Raw genomic sequence first — 17,762 nt, forward strand, 5'->3', positions numbered from 1 at the left:
GCCCATCAATTCAGCTATATCTAGGTAGCTAATTATATCCTTTCTAGGTACCGTTGGCCGGCTGGTGATACTCCACGCCGTCGATCGTCGTGGTCAACGTTCCGTTTGCTTCGAGTATGTTCTTCATCACATCGATCCTCAAATGAAACCCATCCGGGCTAGTCTTCTTGCTTCCAGTCGCAGATCCCGTCTGCGAGATGTCAGAGTACCAATCAAGCTTCTGGTCCCACACATTCGGAGTCGAAACCGTCAGCTCAACGTCCTCCCAGCCGTTGATGATGTGCTCGCCATCATTGCAGAAGTTGGTGTAGTTGGCAGCGACACGCTTGATGGAGTCTCCTTGTGGATGTGCCGTGTCTCCGATGAGCTCCACTTTCGCAAAGCCAGAGATGCTTCCATGGAGTGTATAGTTGCCTGGCTTCAGTGTAGGTTGCGAAGGAAATTTGGCTCCTGATGGGAACGGCGTCGCCCACAGTATGCGACCAGGCACCTTGTAAACTGTGGCTGCACGCGTAGGCTTGCGATCGGTCATTTGGGCGAGCATGACACGATACTCACGCCCACCTGGGGCAGTGGAAGTTGGACACTGCAGCGGATTGATGCCACCACAGGCTGGCGAAGTCACAATGGCCTGCCAGTACACAATACGCGTGCTGTCCAAAGAGAAAGCCGGGTCCGCTCGGCCGTTCCAGTTCGGATCGTCAAAGCCTCCTTCGCTACCATCGCCTTCTCCGTTGACCTGCTGCCCGTAGTACGACTCACGATCCCCATAACGATCTATTAAGATTGGTTGGAAGAAGCGACGTGGGCCATTGTTGCGTGTAGATGCGGCTACAGCAACGGCAACGATGTCGATAAGAGGCGGAATACCTCGCATACCCGACATCCACATCTGGCGCTTGCTAGCACGCGTATCCTGAGTGACGAACCACTGGTTATCGGCAGAGAAAGCAATAGGATCAGCGTAATCAGGGTGACTGGTCAGGCGGCGAACAATCCCAGTCTCGATGTGAACCGCATACAGATCGATATTTGTCGACTCGGTCGGCGCACCGATGTAGAGTATCTCGTCGCCGGAACCACTGAAACCCCGCAGTTCGCCAATTGTGATTGAGTCGGGGTGAAGCTTCAACTCTTCGCCATCAGCCGTTATGAAAGCTCGGCGTTCTGGATCCACGAGGAGGTCGACATCGACCAGGTCATAGCGAGGCGCACCAGGGCCCGACCCTGAGGGTCTCGCATTGAACTCCAGACGCCCGAAGTAGGAATACTGCCCAGCATCGTTGGTGAACGAACTCCAACCAATATGGACGTCATCGGGGTGCATACGCAGCTCACGCGGACTGCCGTCCGACCAGTGAATCGGATAGATGTGAACATTGTCAGGCGTACATTCATCGCTAGCCAACTGCTTCCCGTTGCAGTCAAGGATGTTGTGGCCCCAGATTGCTTTGTCGCCGCTTCTGAAGACATGAGGATAGTCTCGTTGTGGATCCAGTTCTCTTGCGTTCTCAGCCAGTACCCCACACGTTAGGCACTTCCACGCATCGCCATTGCTGAAGTTTGAGCTATCAGTCTTGATCAGGATTAGCTGGACTCCATCGTAGATGCTCGCCGGGTCTGGAGCCGCGGGAGCTCCAACAAAGGTCACTGTGACGATGACGTTCCGGCCGTCCGGAGTGAAGTCTCCCGCTTGAAACTTCTCGGTAAGCTCTCTCGCGATGCACCCGGTTTGATTAGGACATGCGCCAGGGTCTTGGCTTGGAGAAACTGGAGGTAAAGGTAGTTCGACGATGTCAATTTTTTCTGGCTTTGGAAGCTTCGGAATGTGTAGCGAGGTGTTGAGAACAGCTTGTTGGTTGTTGTTCCTGGCTGCAAGGTCGTGATTGCTTTGATACGACGGGGGCAGGCTTGCGCCGAGGGCAGCTGCACCTGTGTATAAGTGCAGCAATGCCATACTGTAAGCAGTAGTCTTGGCCATGGTAACGGCTCGGGTAGATTGAAAGCATAATGGTGGGTCTTGCAGCAGTTGTTTTATAGATGATGCCGAGTGAAGCTTGCGGTAACGCACCTCAATACGCCGGATACGCGATACGCGTACTGTGAGCTTTGACCCCGCCACCTTTCTATAGGCCGCGCGTGCCCAGGTGGCCTCCGACCGGAACACCACGCCATGCAGCAACGAATCTGAAGAGGTGCTCGGAAGTCTACACTCACACAAAGCAAAGAATTCTAGGTTGTTCTAAGGCGATGTAGCCCTCTGGGTTATCCGCGTAGAGCTGCGCAGAACTGCGCAGAACGAGGCCGACGCGACTGAGCACGCAAAGTAATCTGCCTGGACCTCATGTTCGCGAGCGCGGCAACCTCGGTAAATCCGGCCATGGGGAGGATCGAGGTGTTGTAGTAGATTCGCTCCTGGGATCCAAAGCACAACATCCTTTCCCCTCGTCATCCTAGTTGGACGCAAAGATACCGACATCCCTAGGAGACTTGTATGGCTTGAGCTTCAAATCATCGTCCGTACCAGCTTCCGGTCGCAGTACTCTTGCATCCAAGAACTGGACTATGAACTTGTCAACTTCGCAGTCGCGCATGGTCTTCAGATTAGGCTCATACTCTCGGTAGTGCTCCAAATATGCCGCTGCGTATGCGGCTGTAGCGCTGTTTGCTTTGGGGGTAAGCTTTCGTAAAGACGCCAGCTTAGCTGCCCAAAGCTCATTGGTGTCGACCCGATTCTGCCAGATACTCCAGGACTGGTTGGTAGCTGCGGTGTCGTGTTCCGGCAAAAGCTGCTTCCTGTATCCGATAGCGACGTCTCTAACTGCATGGTTCAATAAGAACCATTCAAGCTCCGTCTTGTTCAGCTGCTTTGTCTCGTACAGGGTCAATACGCCCTATTATAAAAGCGGTTAGCACAAATTGGAAGATTGACGTAGACAGGAAAGTCGGAGAGCTCACCCTGACATCGCGCCATCGAATCTTGGCTTCCTTCTCAGCTGCAAAGACTGTCGCGTTCGGCAGCCATACCATGTCTGGCTGGCGAACTAGCATCCCCGTGTACGTCCGATATAGCGGCTTCTGATCCTTTGACCAGGAGACATACACCGGCTTCCGAACGTCAGGTCCATACGATGCCTTCTCTTTCTTGCCGTGCTTTTTGGTCAGATAACCGACTTGTATACCCGTCAGCGCGATTCGACGAAGCTTCTGCTCCACCTTATGGAGCGGTTCCATAGTGTCGTCGTTCTCGTCTTTTGCCTCTTGTTCGGCGATTAGCTCTTCCCACAAGCTAAGGAGTTCGGGATCCCGCAGTTTGGCATCCATTGTTGACTTTCGCGACGTGTACGAGAAGTTATCTGCGTTGTATGAAGCTACAGCTTCCCAAACATCCTCGAGTCGCGCGATGTGACCGTCTAGTAAGGTATAGAACTTCTCTTTCTGCTTGGCTTTCCTGCTAGTGGGGTCTTCATACTTATCCCAGAACTGTCTGGCGTGCTTGATGGCGGCTATGGCGGATTTGACATCGTCATCGGGAATGCCGTCTTCATGGGGCCAGTCTTCGTCCTCAGCTGGAGGGTCTGGGGGCCCAGGGCGCTCGTATATTTCTACCATCGTTGGGAGTCTGGTGCGGGAGGATGGAAGAAAGAGTGAAGGTGCTGAAGGTGCAGCGTTGGTCGATATGCCCGCAAACCCAATCGGGGTAAAGGACGTGCACGCGCCCTGTTGAGGCAGTCCACGCTAGCTCGGGGTCACCAGAACCCGCCCGGGCGCAGCAATTGCAGTGATCATTTGGACTGGGCGGCACCAACCTCGAGTGCTGCAGGAGATGGTCCATCGATCCGGGCGCCCAGTCATAAGAAAGCCGCGATAGGCCTCGATACTATCGCGGCAAGCAATTCGTTGGGATATGAAACAGTGTCTGCGCAGTAGGCATGAGCTGTTATGTTGCAAGACGTATCACGTTACAAGCACAAAAGTAGGATACTCATCATGATACTGATTTAGCTATGGACGCAAGAGAAAACACAGTCATTAGCTGCAATGACTGAGCCGAGAAAGAGACAAGAGCTACAGCTGCAGACGTGAAGAGAAGTAGCTTATTTGGACTGAGAGTGTGAGCGGAATTCATCATTTTGATTAGGGGAGAAACTTACAGCGTGAGACCAGAAGTGGTCGAAGTAGACCTTGGAAGGATGCTCTGCCTTGAGCTCGGCAGGTGCAGCTAGCCGATATGACATTCCCGCCTTGTTGTTGTCCTTGAAGCGACCTGGCAAGTTCGCAGCTTTGCCGTCGGTCTTGCGCACAAGCTCCCAAAGCTGAGCAGCTCGCTCCCGGAATTTAAGCTTGATGTCCTCCGAAGGGGGGAGGAGAGCAGGACCACAGCTTCGTGGAAAGCTTCGGCACGTGTAAGCTTGTCGGAGAGTGGCGCGGGAAGCCGAGAGGTCGTGGCAGAAGCAGCTGAGCTTGGTTCTCCAACAAGCCGCCGAAGCGGTTGCAGCTTGTTATCCCACTTGGCTCCGCGGAGGAAGCCCTGCCAGAAGTAAGGTCGTCGGTGACCTGCAGCGACTTCTTGCGCAGCCTGGGAGATGGCGGCAGCCTCGATCGAAAGGTCAAGCTTGGCCTGGAGCTCGCCGCGCATTCTGTAAGACGAAGTTAGTACAAGTGTCAAGTACGATACGACAGAGACTTACCTCTCTTGCGCACACGCGCTACTAAGCGCAGCACGTCGACTTGCCGAAAGCTCCACATGCCCATCGGCAGCTTCCTTGAATCTAAGCTTTGCCTCCCTCTCCAACTCCAGCTCAAGAGTTAGCTGCTCGACCTGGGGATGCAGAGCTCGGTTCTTCTCAAGCTGAAGAACTGTCTCGTGGAGCTCGAACAAAAACTCAGCTTGAGCTTCCTGATACTGCTTGAGAAATGCGGCATGTGTTCGCCGTAAGCTCGCGAACTCGGCCTGATCCTTGTCCTTGATGTCGAGGAGCTTCGTGACCAGAGGCGCAGCTCGCTCATCCGTTTCCAAGAAGAAGGAAAGCTGTTCTTCATTCATGTCGCGGATCAGCTCGATCAGCTCAAAGGTGTCGAGCCTGACTGGGACGCCGCATTGGGGTCTCGTACCCCGGAATATACCGGGCACACTCTGCGTAGCTTGAGAAGCAGCTAGTGTACTCCGGAAGCCGAAGCTCACAAGCTCGCTTCAGATAGGAAGTTAAAGCTGGGTTGTATCGCTCCATGGCGGCGAATTGAAGCTCGGTAGGATGGATGTGCGAAAGCTCGCACATATTTCCTATCGTGTGTTAACGCATGATACAGAAATGGCTCATTTTGAAGGACTAACCTCGAACACAACCACGTGCGCTTCGGAAGAAGCTAGAGCAAAGCTTGAGCTTTGCATTTCCCAAAGCTCCATGGGCTTGAGAAGCTTCCCACATGCTGCTGCGTGAAGCCTTTCTTCGCCGTAAGTGAAGTACTAGAGCTTCATGAGAAGCTTCTCGTTGAGTGGCAGCTATTGATTGATGAGTAGTAGCTATTGGCGTAGGAGCCATTGATGGTGTAGCTCGAGTAGCTGAAGCGGGCCTATGGTCAAGCTTGAGGTGACCGCCAGCAACAAGCGCCTCAGTGTAATCTCCAAAGAACAACTCCGCAGCTATGCGATGTTGATATTCCCAGGCGTGAAACTAGTTGACATCCTTAGCATTTCGTGAGTTTAGGCAGATCATACGAGCTTACGTTCAGATCGTTAGCGTGATCCACGATCAGCTTCAGAAGTCGCCTTGGAGATGGAGGTTTGACTGTGAACGGCAGTCCAGCTAGGAGCTCTTCGTCAAGCTGTGCAGCTGCATTGTCGACCAACTTCTGTAGACGTGGGAAGGCCATTGTGGGAATTAGAAGCGGGTTTTGGAAAGACGAGAGATTTTCGGGGATCGTGTAGTGTGGGTGATTAAGTGAGACACGGCGAAGAGATTTCGTAAACAACAACAACAATGCCAAGACATGCAAACGGCAGTCACGTTGACCCATCATTACTCATCACCATACCACTAGCAATCATTTCAAAGACGCTTCCAAAAGGGAATAGCACATTGTATCCTCCTGGCCCCGCTAGTATGCTCGCGCCTCCCAGAAGTGACTGCGTCGTATCCTTCACGGCTCTTTCGCTTCCACTGGCCAGCACTCGGGGCAACGAATTGTCAGATGATGGAGGTTAATCTCTTATTCCAAGGCTTGAAGACCCTGAAAAGAGTTACATCGTGTCAGGGCTCCTTGATGCAGCAAACGCACCTGCGTACCGGCGCCCGTGTAAGTCAGAATGCCGTACCTAGGTGTTTAGTTGTAATGTGGACTGGAATGTACCCAAGCAGGCAATAGCTGGAACTGACAGATTACCGCTCATAAAAGAAGGGTCTACACATTTTGAATTTAAGAAGCTGTGCGCATGCGTTTTTTCCGGTGCTGGCGCTGATGGCAAGCTCGTTTTTATAAGCCTTCTGCCTCTTGGTCCAATTAGGGATGGAATCATGAGTCACTTTATGACTGTGAGCTACCGAACCGTCAAATCCTAGTTAGTGAAACACTATGTCTCTTTCCTCTGTATTCGGGGTTCGCGTGCGTGGCTTTGTGTGGTGATGTTGGCCGTGACTCAGAAGAGCAACGAGGCGAACCGCTGTTCTGGGTGGCGTTGCGCCCTTTTGCTGACTCCAACGTCGAAACAGTACCTTTAATGTTCGGGGCGTAGTCTTCGCGCACCAATCATAGCCCTCCGTCGAGAGCGCGTCCGAGCTCGTCTGAAACTGCGGTACCGTGAGCGGCTGGCTGTTCAGATAATAGGTCAGAGTGCGCGATATGATCGCATTCATGGATCGCAATGAAACATAGTCCTAGAATGACAAGCGCATGCTAAGACTCATAGGAGCTGGTGTTCCTCCGCACACACATATAAAGTAACTCGTCCCGTCCAAAGTTGTATGACGAATCGACCACCTGAACGACAGACCCTTATCGACACCAACACAAAGACTTCGCTTCTCTGACAAGAGCAACAACCCGATCCAAAGGTCACAAGAAGCTACTGCGGCTGTCAGATCTTCCTCTTAACATCACTCATCGACCCACACCATACCGCGTCATCTCAATGTCTGCCACCACCAACCAGGCCGAACAAGCCGTCTCTTACGCTGCCTTGATCCTCGCCGACGAAGGTATCACAATCACACCCGAAAAGCTGCAAGCACTCCTTAAGGCCGCCGGTATCGAGGACGTCGAGCCCATCTGGACCACACTCTTCAGCAACGCTTTGAAGGACAAGAACGTCAAGGACATCATCCTCACCGCGACCACGGCCACACCTGCCGGTCGCGGTACAGCCTCGGATATCAGGGACGATGAGAAGACAACTGGAGAGGATGGAAGCGACGAGAAGGAAGGAGAGGAGGGTATCGATATCGACGCGGACTCGGACGATGGGTCTGCATTTGGGGATTTGTTTGGCTAGGCGGCCAGCGGTGATGAGTAGGAGATTATGGAAAGAGAGAGAGGAGCGAGATCGTCTTGCTCGATGGACTGGGAGGAGGGCGAGAGTTTTGAGATGCTACGTTAGTTGCGCAACAAACAAGAGGATCTTTCTCTCGCAAAATTCTCTCGCAAGATGTGCTACCTGCTCGATGTGCATCTGACTTGCCCTGGGGCGCGCAGCGTAAGATGCTGTTCGGCTTGATCAGTAATGTTCAAAATGAGTTGAATGCGGCCTGCTGACACTCCAATGGCTTAACACCGCAACCTGCATACATGCCTCCGTCCTGGTCTTGGAGCACTGCGACTGTAAAGCTGTGGGGTAATCATACCGTATCAAGAATCTGCGGACGTGGCGCTTTACTTGGCCAATATAGCTGGTTGCTGTGAGGAGATCTGCTGAGCTTCGAGTTGGAGGGTGAAGATGCGCGCTTCCTTCGCGAAGTCGGCAATGCGCTCAGACCTGCCGCTGGTCATAGATTGAACTGATTCAAATACCCTAATGCCAGGGCACCGGAACGAGTAGTAAGCATGCAACTTGAAAGCACTTCGCAACAACAAGGAAGATTGTTCGGTATATGGACGATAAACGGCCTGTGCAAATCGTATGTTTTTCGTAAGAGATGCGAGTAAGTTGTGTGTTTGAACATTCAACCTAGGCCTTGCTGCAGTGCGACGTGATGTGGTTCTAGAGTCCCCGAGCTAAGACCGACCAATATTAAGCTTTTGATTGCGACAACTCGCGACCCCTGCTCGATCTGCAGCCATCTGAATCGGAACCCACGCCCAAGGATTTGGTGAGAACTCTCACCCCGCAAGAGCTTGCTGACAGTCAGCTCGGGTCCGTACATTTGGGTCAAGACACCCAAACTGGACGGGCCGCTGCGGCGGCTGTAGACAGAAGGTTTCTGTAATACAAGCGCGCCATGATGGAGTTTTTGGCTTCCAGGGTGATGAGCAAAAGTGCTGTGGCGTGTCGAAGTAGTGCCGCCGGCCTGTGCATAAGATGTGCACGCGATCGAGGAGCGCACTGTGAGTCGGTTCGGCGCATTCCGAGACAGCAGGCTAAAGTAACATACGACTGGTAGGTAACATCCGCGGTATTCTGATCTCAAATAAAGCGCACCGGTTCTTTTCTAGATCGGTCGACCTTGAGGTCAAACACGTCGGGTCGCTGATATCCGCCAACTACATCATGGTATTGTTTGCCCTCGATGCAGTCGTCAAGATTCATGTCGGCATACAATATGTCTTCTTGATCTTGCAATGCGGATACGTGTTCTTTCTCCGCACCTTTGTAAGTGAAGCTAGGCAACGGCGCGCCGGTAGGGTCCAGGAAGAAGGTCGCAGCTCGTGGCATAGCGTGTAGGGTCTCGGCCACCACATCCGCCTGACTTGCACCCTCGATGATCGTTCTGATAGCATCTTCACCAAGGTGGCCTGAGCATGCCACACCGAAACATTTTGCTTCAAAGCAATGCGCTGCAGCACGGGTCTTGTTTGCGGCTAAGTTGTCGTAGTTTGTTCCACGCGCAACGCTTGGACTCGACTGCACATTGCTATCGTCGGTGGTTTGCTCGGCGGTTTGGGCTGTGTGACGTGAAGTTCTTGTCGGCCATATCGTCGGCCAAGTTGATATATGAATTTGCTCTGCTTGCGCGATCAAAGAGTACCTTGCAAGTGCATTAGTATTCTCGCCACAGATTAAGGCGCCGATACGCCCGTATCGCGTGTTAGCAACACGCAGCCCATAGCCGTCACCGCTACTCCATGTGAGTTTTTCGAAGAAAGTCGGGACCAGCTTTCGATGGTGAACTAAGACTTCGCCTTCAGTTCCAATGAAGATGTTCGAATTGTACAAGCAGCCGTTGCTGTGTCGCGACCTTTCGCTGAAGCCGATGCTCACTAGGATGTTATTCGACCGAGCCGCTTCGCGCAATGCCTCCATTTCATCGCCATCAGCATAGATAGATTCTTGTACCATACGCTGGAATAGGGAGTGATTTTCAGTAGGGGGTCGTAGAGAACTCCAGATCGGAAAGGCAGAGATGTAGGTTTCCGGAAAGACCACGAGGTTGGCCTTGTTGGATGCCGCTTGTCTGATGAAGGATAGGGCTTTATCTGTTGTTTTGCGTGCATTGAGAAAGACAGGTGACGCATGACAGGCCGCAACACGTAAGTTGCTTGCCATGACGGAAGGCTTCTTCTGTTTGTGCTCGTGTCTGTGAGTGAACAAAGAGGACAGTGTTGATGGTAGGCATAACCCCGCGTTTGCGGCACGAGTTCCCCGCACCTCTTGGAACCACGCAACCAGATCATGTTGTCCTCACGAGCTCTGCAGGCTCGACGGTATTCAGTAATTGAGCTTGCTGCATCACTGGAGTGTTGCATGATCTCTGGTCGTCTCTCGGTTCCCGAAGCGGCTGTCACTACGCCAAGAGGAGGCATCGTTTCACGGTCGGAATTTACACAAAGCTTTGCCTTCACGAAGCCCCCTAATTTCGTACGCTCAGAAGAGAAAGCCTCATCAGCCAAGCCATGGTTGATGTCCTATTAAGAGGCATCGAATGCGATGCTTTGCAGGGAGCGAGCAAGGAAAGACGGAGATGCGACCTGGGCGTAATCGGATTTGCCCGGTTCCCTGGCAGATGGTGCTGACACCCGTTCTTCCAGCTATGAATGTGGAGTAAAATCGATACACAGCGTTGACCTGGGATGTTCGCCGTCGGTGGATAGACAAATGTGAGCAGGAACCCGTGGCCCGGTGGACGAGAGCCTTGGCCGTTTCGCGCTAACCCACTAGCGTATTCAGGCTGTAAATTATCTGGGCCACTGTTCACTCCTTCATCGTTCCTCAGTATCATGTATAATCCACACACGTCTGTTCGCGCGAGAAAAGGTTCTTTCAGTAGGCGGTTAGGGGACGTGTGACTGTGCCGACATTGAAAGACCTGCATTACAGCCCACTGGAGTACAGGCGTAGCTTCGGAGCGGCGATCCGATGCGGTAGCACCGTAGGTACAACATCAATCGCAGAGAGTAGCCAATTTCCTGAGATAACGAGCATTTTTTCAGGAAGTCCGGTATGCACATGGCCCGATGCAGCATGTATGTACGATCGATGTTGCGACCTCGGGCCAAGGACAGCAATTAGCCGCCTTGCCACAACGCCCGACCAGAGCACACATGACACACGATCTTGATCATCGTTACGATGCCGTATTGATGGATCATCTCATTTTGATCTCAATATTTTTCATGTGAAGTTCGTCAGGAAGCAACACGTTGTAATAACTCAGTATTGTCGTAATCCTGATGGGGAGATAACGACGTTGGTTGCATCATTTATTCATCATTAATCGACCAGAGCATAGCCCGTTGTTCTATCGCCATCGGTGGCCAATGTAAGGCTTAGAGAAGCAGCGGAATCAAGGCGCTGCTTGCTTTGTCACCAGGCTGAAAAGTTGGAAGACGTTTCAGCCTAGCTCGTGGGATAAGTGACGTTCCAGGTCCGGCAATGTGCCGAGCAACCTGGGAATCCCACGGCAGTGACCGAAGCCACCTTCCACGTTTCGAGCTGGTTCCGGTACCTCAATTTCAGGAACTGTGCAGCCATTATCAATCTACTGACCAATCAAGCTACCGCGACGGCACCGATTGATGTGAAATTCCGCTGTGGGTCACCCGCGTGCCTGGACTGACAATCCTGACATGAACCACATCGGTCCGATGCAGCTTTCTGTGCCCTGTGCGTCCAATTCATGCTAAACAACAACCCAGTCGCGACCGCCTCTGGAGCGCTTGGCAACACAGCGGGACGTAGTGGTGCTCCACTTTAGACGTTTTGATAGGATTGTTTATCAGATGAAGGGACTTCGCGGCCCTTCTCCGATGACGCAAATGGTTTCGAAACCTAAGTTGGCAAGTAGCGCCATGTCAAGTCCAGTTTGGCACAGATGGTGTGCAGGCAAGGGTTAGATGGCATGCAAGATCTTGTGCCCAGAGTGACTTGCATGCCGAGTAGGCACAGCTCTGCCCGTCCCATGCCTGTCAGACTTGACTGAGGAGGTATAAGAGTCTTGGGATCTTCCACTCAACCCATCTTTCACCCAACGTCGATCTTTCCTGCTCTTAGATACCCCAACAGTACTCGCTCAAGATGCGTTACTCACTCCTTGCTTTCGCTACTTGCGCTCTGGCAGCACGCCCTTTCCTCAACGAACCCGATACTGGTATCGACGACCAGTTGGCTGGATTCGTCGCTAATGACACCCTACCTCCTCTCAAGTCTTTGGTCGGTCTGCCAGACTTCCAATGGGTCGGCCGCCAGCACATGAACACCTCTGCCTACACATACTACCGCAACGGAGCGGCTGGCGAATGGTCATACCGCAACAACCTCGAAGTCTTCTCGCGCTACCGATTGAGGCCCCGCGTCCTCCGCGACATCACCAACATCCAGGCTTCCATGCCCACAACTATCCTCGGCCACAACTTCTCAGCACCCTTCTTCATCTCCCCATGTGCGCGTGGTGGATATGCCAACGAGGATGGTGAGCTTGGGCTCGTCAAGGGTGCCGGCGAAGGCGACATCCTCTACATGACCTCGCTCTACTCGTCCAAGAGCTTGGAAGACATCTACGCTGCTCGCCCCAACGGCTCAGAGCAGGTCTTGTTCCAACAAGTCTACCTTGACGGTGACATGAACGACACCCAGGTCCTCTTCAAGAGGATCGAGGATCTTGGTGCGAAGGCTATTGTCCTGACTGTCGACTCTCCCGGTGATGGTGTCAGGCACCGTGCTGCCCGCTACGGTGTCGGTTCCGCCGACGTCAACCTGAGTCTCTTGACTTGGGATCTGTACCAGCAGCTGTCCAACATGACCTCCCTGCCTATCATCCCCAAGGGTATCCAGACTGTCGAAGACGCTCGCGAAGCCGTCAAGCAGGGCGTAAAGGCCATCTTCCTCTCCAACCACGGCGGCCGTCAAACCGACACTTCGCCATCATCCCTCGAAGTCGCCCTGGAGATCTACAACGAAGACCCCGAGATCTTCCAGCAAATTGAGGTTTACGCTGATGGAGGCATCCGCTACGGAACCGATGTTCTCAAGCTCCTCTCTCTCGGTGTGAAGGCTGTCGGTCTCGGAAGGCCCTTCATGTACGCCAACATCTACGGCGCTGAGGGTGTCGCAAGGGCGACAGAGATGCTCAAGTACGAGCTCATAAATGACGCGGCGAACATTGGTGTAACCGACCTCAAGAAGATCGGCCCAGAGTTCGTGAACTGGAAGACTCCCGCTGTAAGCTTCAGCGTATAGACGGTGACGTCACCAGTTCTTGCTGCGCAGGAGCTCAAAAATTCCCTTCTCTTCAACTAGATGTATATACTTTTAGCGAACAATTTATCAAGACTTTCTTCTACTTCAAACATGCCTTCGAGTTCTGCACAATCCATGATCGCGACTACACAGGCTAAAAAAAACCTATGGACGATAAGGCTTGCCGTTGTCGCGGCGGCTGGAAGGTGTATCAAAGTAAGCATAGTTTGTTCGGCGGCATCGTCAGTATTGTCGCAACAACTCCACCTGGTCACACGTGTGAAGCGTCAAGGAGGCTACCTAGGATTTCTACGCGTTCACGCGTTCAAAAAGCAAGCCCGTAGCCTCCTAAGGTCAAACACGCTAGTGTCTTAGCGCGTTGCGCGCCTTCCCGAGGCCCAGTCTCACCACTTTTGGTTCCATCCCAACCCTCATCGTCAGTCGCCTGCAACTATTGAGTAGAGAGCGTCAGGTACTGTCCGATAAATCTTCGTGGTTTGCTCAGCGACAACAAGCGCAAAATTTTCGCGACACCACCATAGCCCGTTCACCATTCGCAGGCCCATCTGGACCCTTATCGCGCGCCTTATCGGCCACGTGTAGGGCGCATCTCAAGCAGTCCATTCCCATGAAAATGCGCTGCCTCCTTAGCCCTACATACGCAATGACATACTCAATCGGACGGCGGTTAGGTAATGAAGACACTCGCGCTAGACATTGAAAGGCAGGTGTACGCCGGACGCGACAGCGTTCTACACTAACAATATTTCCTCGCACTTTATGTCTTCCACAATTAGGCCTCAACCTTGACGCAGTTCTCCTCTCAAACTCTAGAACAAACGAAGCCATCAGCACAGTATCTCGGATCTTCGCCGCTCTCGTCCCAGTCGATTTCCACAGAATATAGCAGACTCAGCCAAGTCATGGTACATGCCACGGAGGATACGAAAGCGAAGCCACAAGACGCGACAACACCTTTGACGCAGAGTACTGTTATCAAGGATGGATCGGATAGTTTCCCTAAGAATGACGTAGTCATCAGCTACCGAGGTGGCATCATCGAGAACAGACACAACGTACACGCAGCCATTCTTGATGCCTCTGGCAAACTACTCTACACAATTGGCGACTACCAAAGGATGACCCTTGCGCGATCGTCAACGAAGCCAGTTCAGACCCTTGCGATCTTGGAAACTGGAGCTGCGGAGAGATTCGATTACGACGACGCAGATGTAGCGCTCATGTGCGCTTCGCATAGTAGTGAACCTCGACATATCGAACGAGCACAAGCGATGCTGGAGAAGACGGGAGAGAAAGAGGAGGTACTCACATGCGGCGGACACCCTGCTCAGAACGCTGCTGTCAACCGTGCATGGATCAAAGAAGATTTTGCACCGACTGCTATCTATAACAATTGCTCCGGAAAACATGTCGGTATGGTAGCAGGTGCGGTGTGTCTGGGTGTGACAACTCACGACTACTACTTACATGAGCATCCCATGCAACAGCGCGTGTACCGAGCTGTTGAGGATGTAAGCGGACTCACGAAGAAAGAGGTGCTATGGACTGTCGACGGATGCAACCTCCCTACGCCGGCGATGCCTCTTCCGAACCTCGCGCTCATGTTTGCAAGGCTTGCGGGTGCCGCCGACCTTTCCGATGGTCCCTCGAAAGAGACACTCGATCAAAGAACACGACATCTAGCTCGGATCCACAAGTGCATGGCGAGTTACCCCGGACTGGTTGCTGGCGAAGGTCGTTTCGACACAGCGCTCATGACGCCCTATAGTGGGCAAGTCGTTGGCAAGATTGGAGCGGATGCATGTTATGCAGTCGCAGTTCGTGCTTCACCCGACGCTGATCTGGCTGGAATGAATCACGGTGCTATCGGAATCGCCGTCAAAGTCGAAGACGGTAACCTTGATGTTTTGTATGCTGCCGTCATGGAGATTCTAGAACAGCTGAACATCGGTTCAAGCGAAGTGAGGCAGTCGTTAGACGGTTGGCGATATCCTAAAATTGTCAATACTGCAGGTGTTGTCACGGGCGGTTACGAACATTGCTTCAAGGTCCGAAGTGTGGTGTAGTAATAATCTTGCAGAACAGTATCGACACTTATTACCCATCCTCTATAGCCCTCTGAACCGAGCTGCCGCAACATACCACCCCTACAAACCAAAACAACATGTTGATGATCCTTTTAGGGATCAGGAATTGGCCGATGTAGCCGGGAAGCATTCCATCAGGCGCTCCGTGTAAGGTATCAGATCTTCAAGAAGCTCATCTAGCTCAACACCCAAAGGGGCAAAGCTAGCCATCTTCAAGAGTATGGAACCCACCTCTTTACAAAACACGGGGAGCGTCATGCCATCAGACCCACGCCATGTTTGGATCTCTTGCACCATTCTGGAGTAGGGACGTCGTGCTTTCTTCTTCTCTAGTGGAAGGTCTTTGTAGCCGGTTAGTATGGCTTGGCCATCACCGGAAAGACCAGTAGCCTCGCGGAACTCGACAAGTGTTCTCAAGCATGCTAGCCATCTGTTCAGAGCACTTTGATGCTCATCGTACTCGCTTCCCAATGCCTTCCTGAGATTCTCGACATGTTTCACAGCCATCATGTCGATGTGTTCTACAACCTTCTGCAGTTTTGCAATATCTTGGCGTCCTGGATTCTGGGATTCGAGAAGATCGTCGAGCTGGATTCCCAGCTCACTACGATCATGGAGGAATTGAGCCCCCATAAAGTTCTCCGTCAATTTGGTCCTGCTTTTGACGGATGACTCACTGGCTTTCGCTGAGCTGCTGCCAACCTGGGATCTGCTCTGTTTACGCTTGCTGTTCTCCAACGCTGTGATTCCAGTACCCGCACGCCTTTTCGGAGGTATCACCACAGAAACACCGTGTGTGACACGAGTTTGTGAAATGTCCTGTTGTGTGGAAGATGGGTTTCTCAGTGATCGGGTCTTGGAGGCTGGGACATTGGGATACTCTTTGGATTTGGAACTGTTTGAATCGCCAGTCGGAGAAAAGCGAGCGAGCTCATCCGTACTGGTGTCAGGCGATGGCGACATGCTGCGGATACGCCTGGAGTTACCGACGCGTACGGCGTCCATGAAGCTTGTTGGCGGTGTGGGATCCTCGGTTTCGGGCGAGGCGTCAGAGGCTTTCCCTTTGCGTCTATCATCTTCGGCCTTACGACAGGCACGTTGGATGATATAGCCGAACACGTTTAGTCGGATCCTGGATCGCAGAATGTTAGTCCTCATCGTTCTGCTACTGAGCTGCTATGAACTGACTTGTTTCGATCATCAGGATCTCCATAGATGAGGTGTCTCGGATACCCGCTCTCGGCGAACTCTGAAGCGTTCTTGAATTTAGGAGCAGACTCGGCATCAAGGGCTTCACTGAGCGCCCCAGTGACATCAGGAGTAGGGAGGAACTCTGCTTCCACTCCGTCACTCCATATCTTAGGCCCAGCCCCTTCGAGACACTCGTTGACAGTTTCATCCAGAGTGATGCGCTGGCTGACAAGTGCTTCGCGTATGGCGTTTCTTGATTTGTAAAGCAGCGCGATTTCGTGAACCTTGTCGTTCGTGGCTATCCAGAATTTTCGGATTGTATCGTTCGACTTGAATCTTGGTCGTCCTGGCTTTGTGGGGTCGGTGAACCCGTTTAGTAGCCCCAGTTGAGAAAGGTATGATGAAGCCTTGGTTGATCCTCTGGTGCATTCTTGAATCAGGGCTGTAAATTCTGGTGGCATAGCCAGGAACTGTGACGACAATCTATTGCTGCCGGCTTTTCGATTCGGTTAGACAAGACTTCCAACGCTTGCTTGTGTGGGTCTGGACATACACTCAATTTGCCAGATGCTGTTTGGAACAATATCGTCGTCGTCGCCACCTTCGGTATCTAAATCAGAGCAAGGGGGATAAAGGTACAAGTTCTGCGTAGAACGATATCTGACAATCTCGAGTGTAGTACCATGAGGTTGGCGTGCAAAAAGGGAGCACAGTCTATCAGTTATAAATTGATGGCAATATTCCTTCACAGCTGTATCTTGCTCACCGAGACTGACCTGTGGCTTCGGCGACTCGGCGTAGAGCTACCACGGCGATTTGACGGGGAGGATTTCCGCTTGGCAGGGACTATTACATCCCATCGTACGACACGTATCCCCGGTCCGGCTTGAGATATACATACATAGTGCCATATTCGCACTAGCGGTGGCTGCATTATGCATCGCTTTCTACTGCACGGATACTATCTCACGCTTACAAGTACGTAGTTTCGAGGATAACTAATTTTCCAACCTTCGAAGTGCCTCTTACAGGATGGGCACAAGCTCTAAAAGACCCCTGATATTAGCTTCACGAGAAAGCTCAGGTCATATTCCGGAGTTCGCTAGCTTCATCACGAGCAAGCTGCCACAGGTTTTGACCATACTGTCAGATATTCTGCTCTTATCTAGAATATGCAATTTCGGGGAACGTATCCTAGCGTAGAAACTCTTTGCGCGATCGGCAACGAGGAGGACCTTCATAGCGCTATTAAGGATGAAAATACTGGTCAAAATGATGTTGAGCAGCAAGACATCATGGTAAGCTCTCCGATAGGCCAAGAGCTGGTCGGAGAGCGTCCTTCCAAGGTTCGCTAAAGTTACGTGGAAGCTATGGCCTGTCCCTTTCTAGGTCCCCTGTTTTGCACCGACGGAAAGGGCTGGGCTCGTGCTTCAGCAATTATACGTGCCTTATCGGGCGGGAGTAGCAAAGCCGTTGCCGCATTTCGTGCTTCCATAGGATTCTATGAGCTGTACGTCAGCCCTACCTTGAAGGCAATCATTGCATCCTTCGTGCAAGATCTGAGAGACCAATGCTTCGAGATAAGCTCACATCAAAGCGAGAATCTGGCGTCTTCATTAAGTCCACCTGACATCGGG

At 52.3% G+C, this 17,762-nt stretch overlaps 7 protein-coding genes across 7 annotated transcripts; 3 read left to right on the forward strand and 4 right to left on the reverse strand.

Moving 5' to 3' along the window:
- Positions 1 to 43: 43 nt before the first annotated feature.
- On the reverse strand, positions 44 to 1,981 carry J4E88_003853 (uncharacterized protein; the record flags this gene model as incomplete). Its single annotated transcript, XM_049397501.1, has 1 exon — positions 44 to 1,981. The coding sequence occupies one exon, from the start codon at positions 1,979 to 1,981 to the stop codon at positions 44 to 46; it is 1,938 nt and encodes a 645-aa protein (XP_049256889.1).
- Positions 1,982 to 2,453: 472 nt separating this feature from the next.
- Positions 2,454 to 3,612, reverse strand: J4E88_003854 (uncharacterized protein; the record flags this gene model as incomplete). Its single annotated transcript, XM_049397502.1, has 2 exons — positions 2,454 to 2,894; positions 2,959 to 3,612. The coding sequence occupies 2 exons, from the start codon at positions 3,610 to 3,612 to the stop codon at positions 2,454 to 2,456; spliced, it is 1,095 nt and encodes a 364-aa protein (XP_049256890.1).
- Positions 3,613 to 4,097: 485 nt separating this feature from the next.
- On the reverse strand, positions 4,098 to 5,874 carry J4E88_003855 (uncharacterized protein; the record flags this gene model as incomplete). Its single annotated transcript, XM_049397503.1, has 4 exons — positions 4,098 to 4,395; positions 4,512 to 4,640; positions 4,692 to 5,137; positions 5,728 to 5,874. 4 exons carry the CDS (start codon positions 5,872 to 5,874, stop codon positions 4,098 to 4,100), a joined length of 1,020 nt encoding a protein of 339 aa, XP_049256891.1.
- A 1,255-nt stretch (positions 5,875 to 7,129) lies between these two features.
- On the forward strand, positions 7,130 to 7,489 carry J4E88_003856 (uncharacterized protein; the record flags this gene model as incomplete). The annotated part of the gene is made up of 1 exon (XM_049397504.1): positions 7,130 to 7,489. One exon carries the CDS (start codon positions 7,130 to 7,132, stop codon positions 7,487 to 7,489), a length of 360 nt encoding a protein of 119 aa, XP_049256892.1.
- Positions 7,490 to 11,665: 4,176 nt separating this feature from the next.
- J4E88_003857 (uncharacterized protein) lies at positions 11,666 to 12,826 on the forward strand (the record flags this gene model as incomplete). The annotated part of the gene is made up of 1 exon (XM_049397505.1): positions 11,666 to 12,826. The coding sequence occupies one exon, from the start codon at positions 11,666 to 11,668 to the stop codon at positions 12,824 to 12,826; it is 1,161 nt and encodes a 386-aa protein (XP_049256893.1).
- A 923-nt stretch (positions 12,827 to 13,749) lies between these two features.
- J4E88_003858 (uncharacterized protein) lies at positions 13,750 to 14,913 on the forward strand (the record flags this gene model as incomplete). Its single annotated transcript, XM_049397506.1, has 1 exon — positions 13,750 to 14,913. One exon carries the CDS (start codon positions 13,750 to 13,752, stop codon positions 14,911 to 14,913), a length of 1,164 nt encoding a protein of 387 aa, XP_049256894.1.
- Positions 14,914 to 15,033: 120 nt separating this feature from the next.
- J4E88_003859 (uncharacterized protein) lies at positions 15,034 to 16,586 on the reverse strand (the record flags this gene model as incomplete). The annotated part of the gene is made up of 2 exons (XM_049397507.1): positions 15,034 to 16,066; positions 16,123 to 16,586. 2 exons carry the CDS (start codon positions 16,584 to 16,586, stop codon positions 15,034 to 15,036), a joined length of 1,497 nt encoding a protein of 498 aa, XP_049256895.1.
- Positions 16,587 to 17,762: the final 1,176 nt, after the last annotated feature.

The sequence above is a fragment of the Alternaria novae-zelandiae genome (assembly GCF_023758075.1).
Source record: "Alternaria novae-zelandiae strain BMP 2774 chromosome Unknown scaffold_6, whole genome shotgun sequence".
NCBI classification, from domain to species: domain Eukaryota; kingdom Fungi; phylum Ascomycota; class Dothideomycetes; order Pleosporales; family Pleosporaceae; genus Alternaria; species Alternaria novae-zelandiae.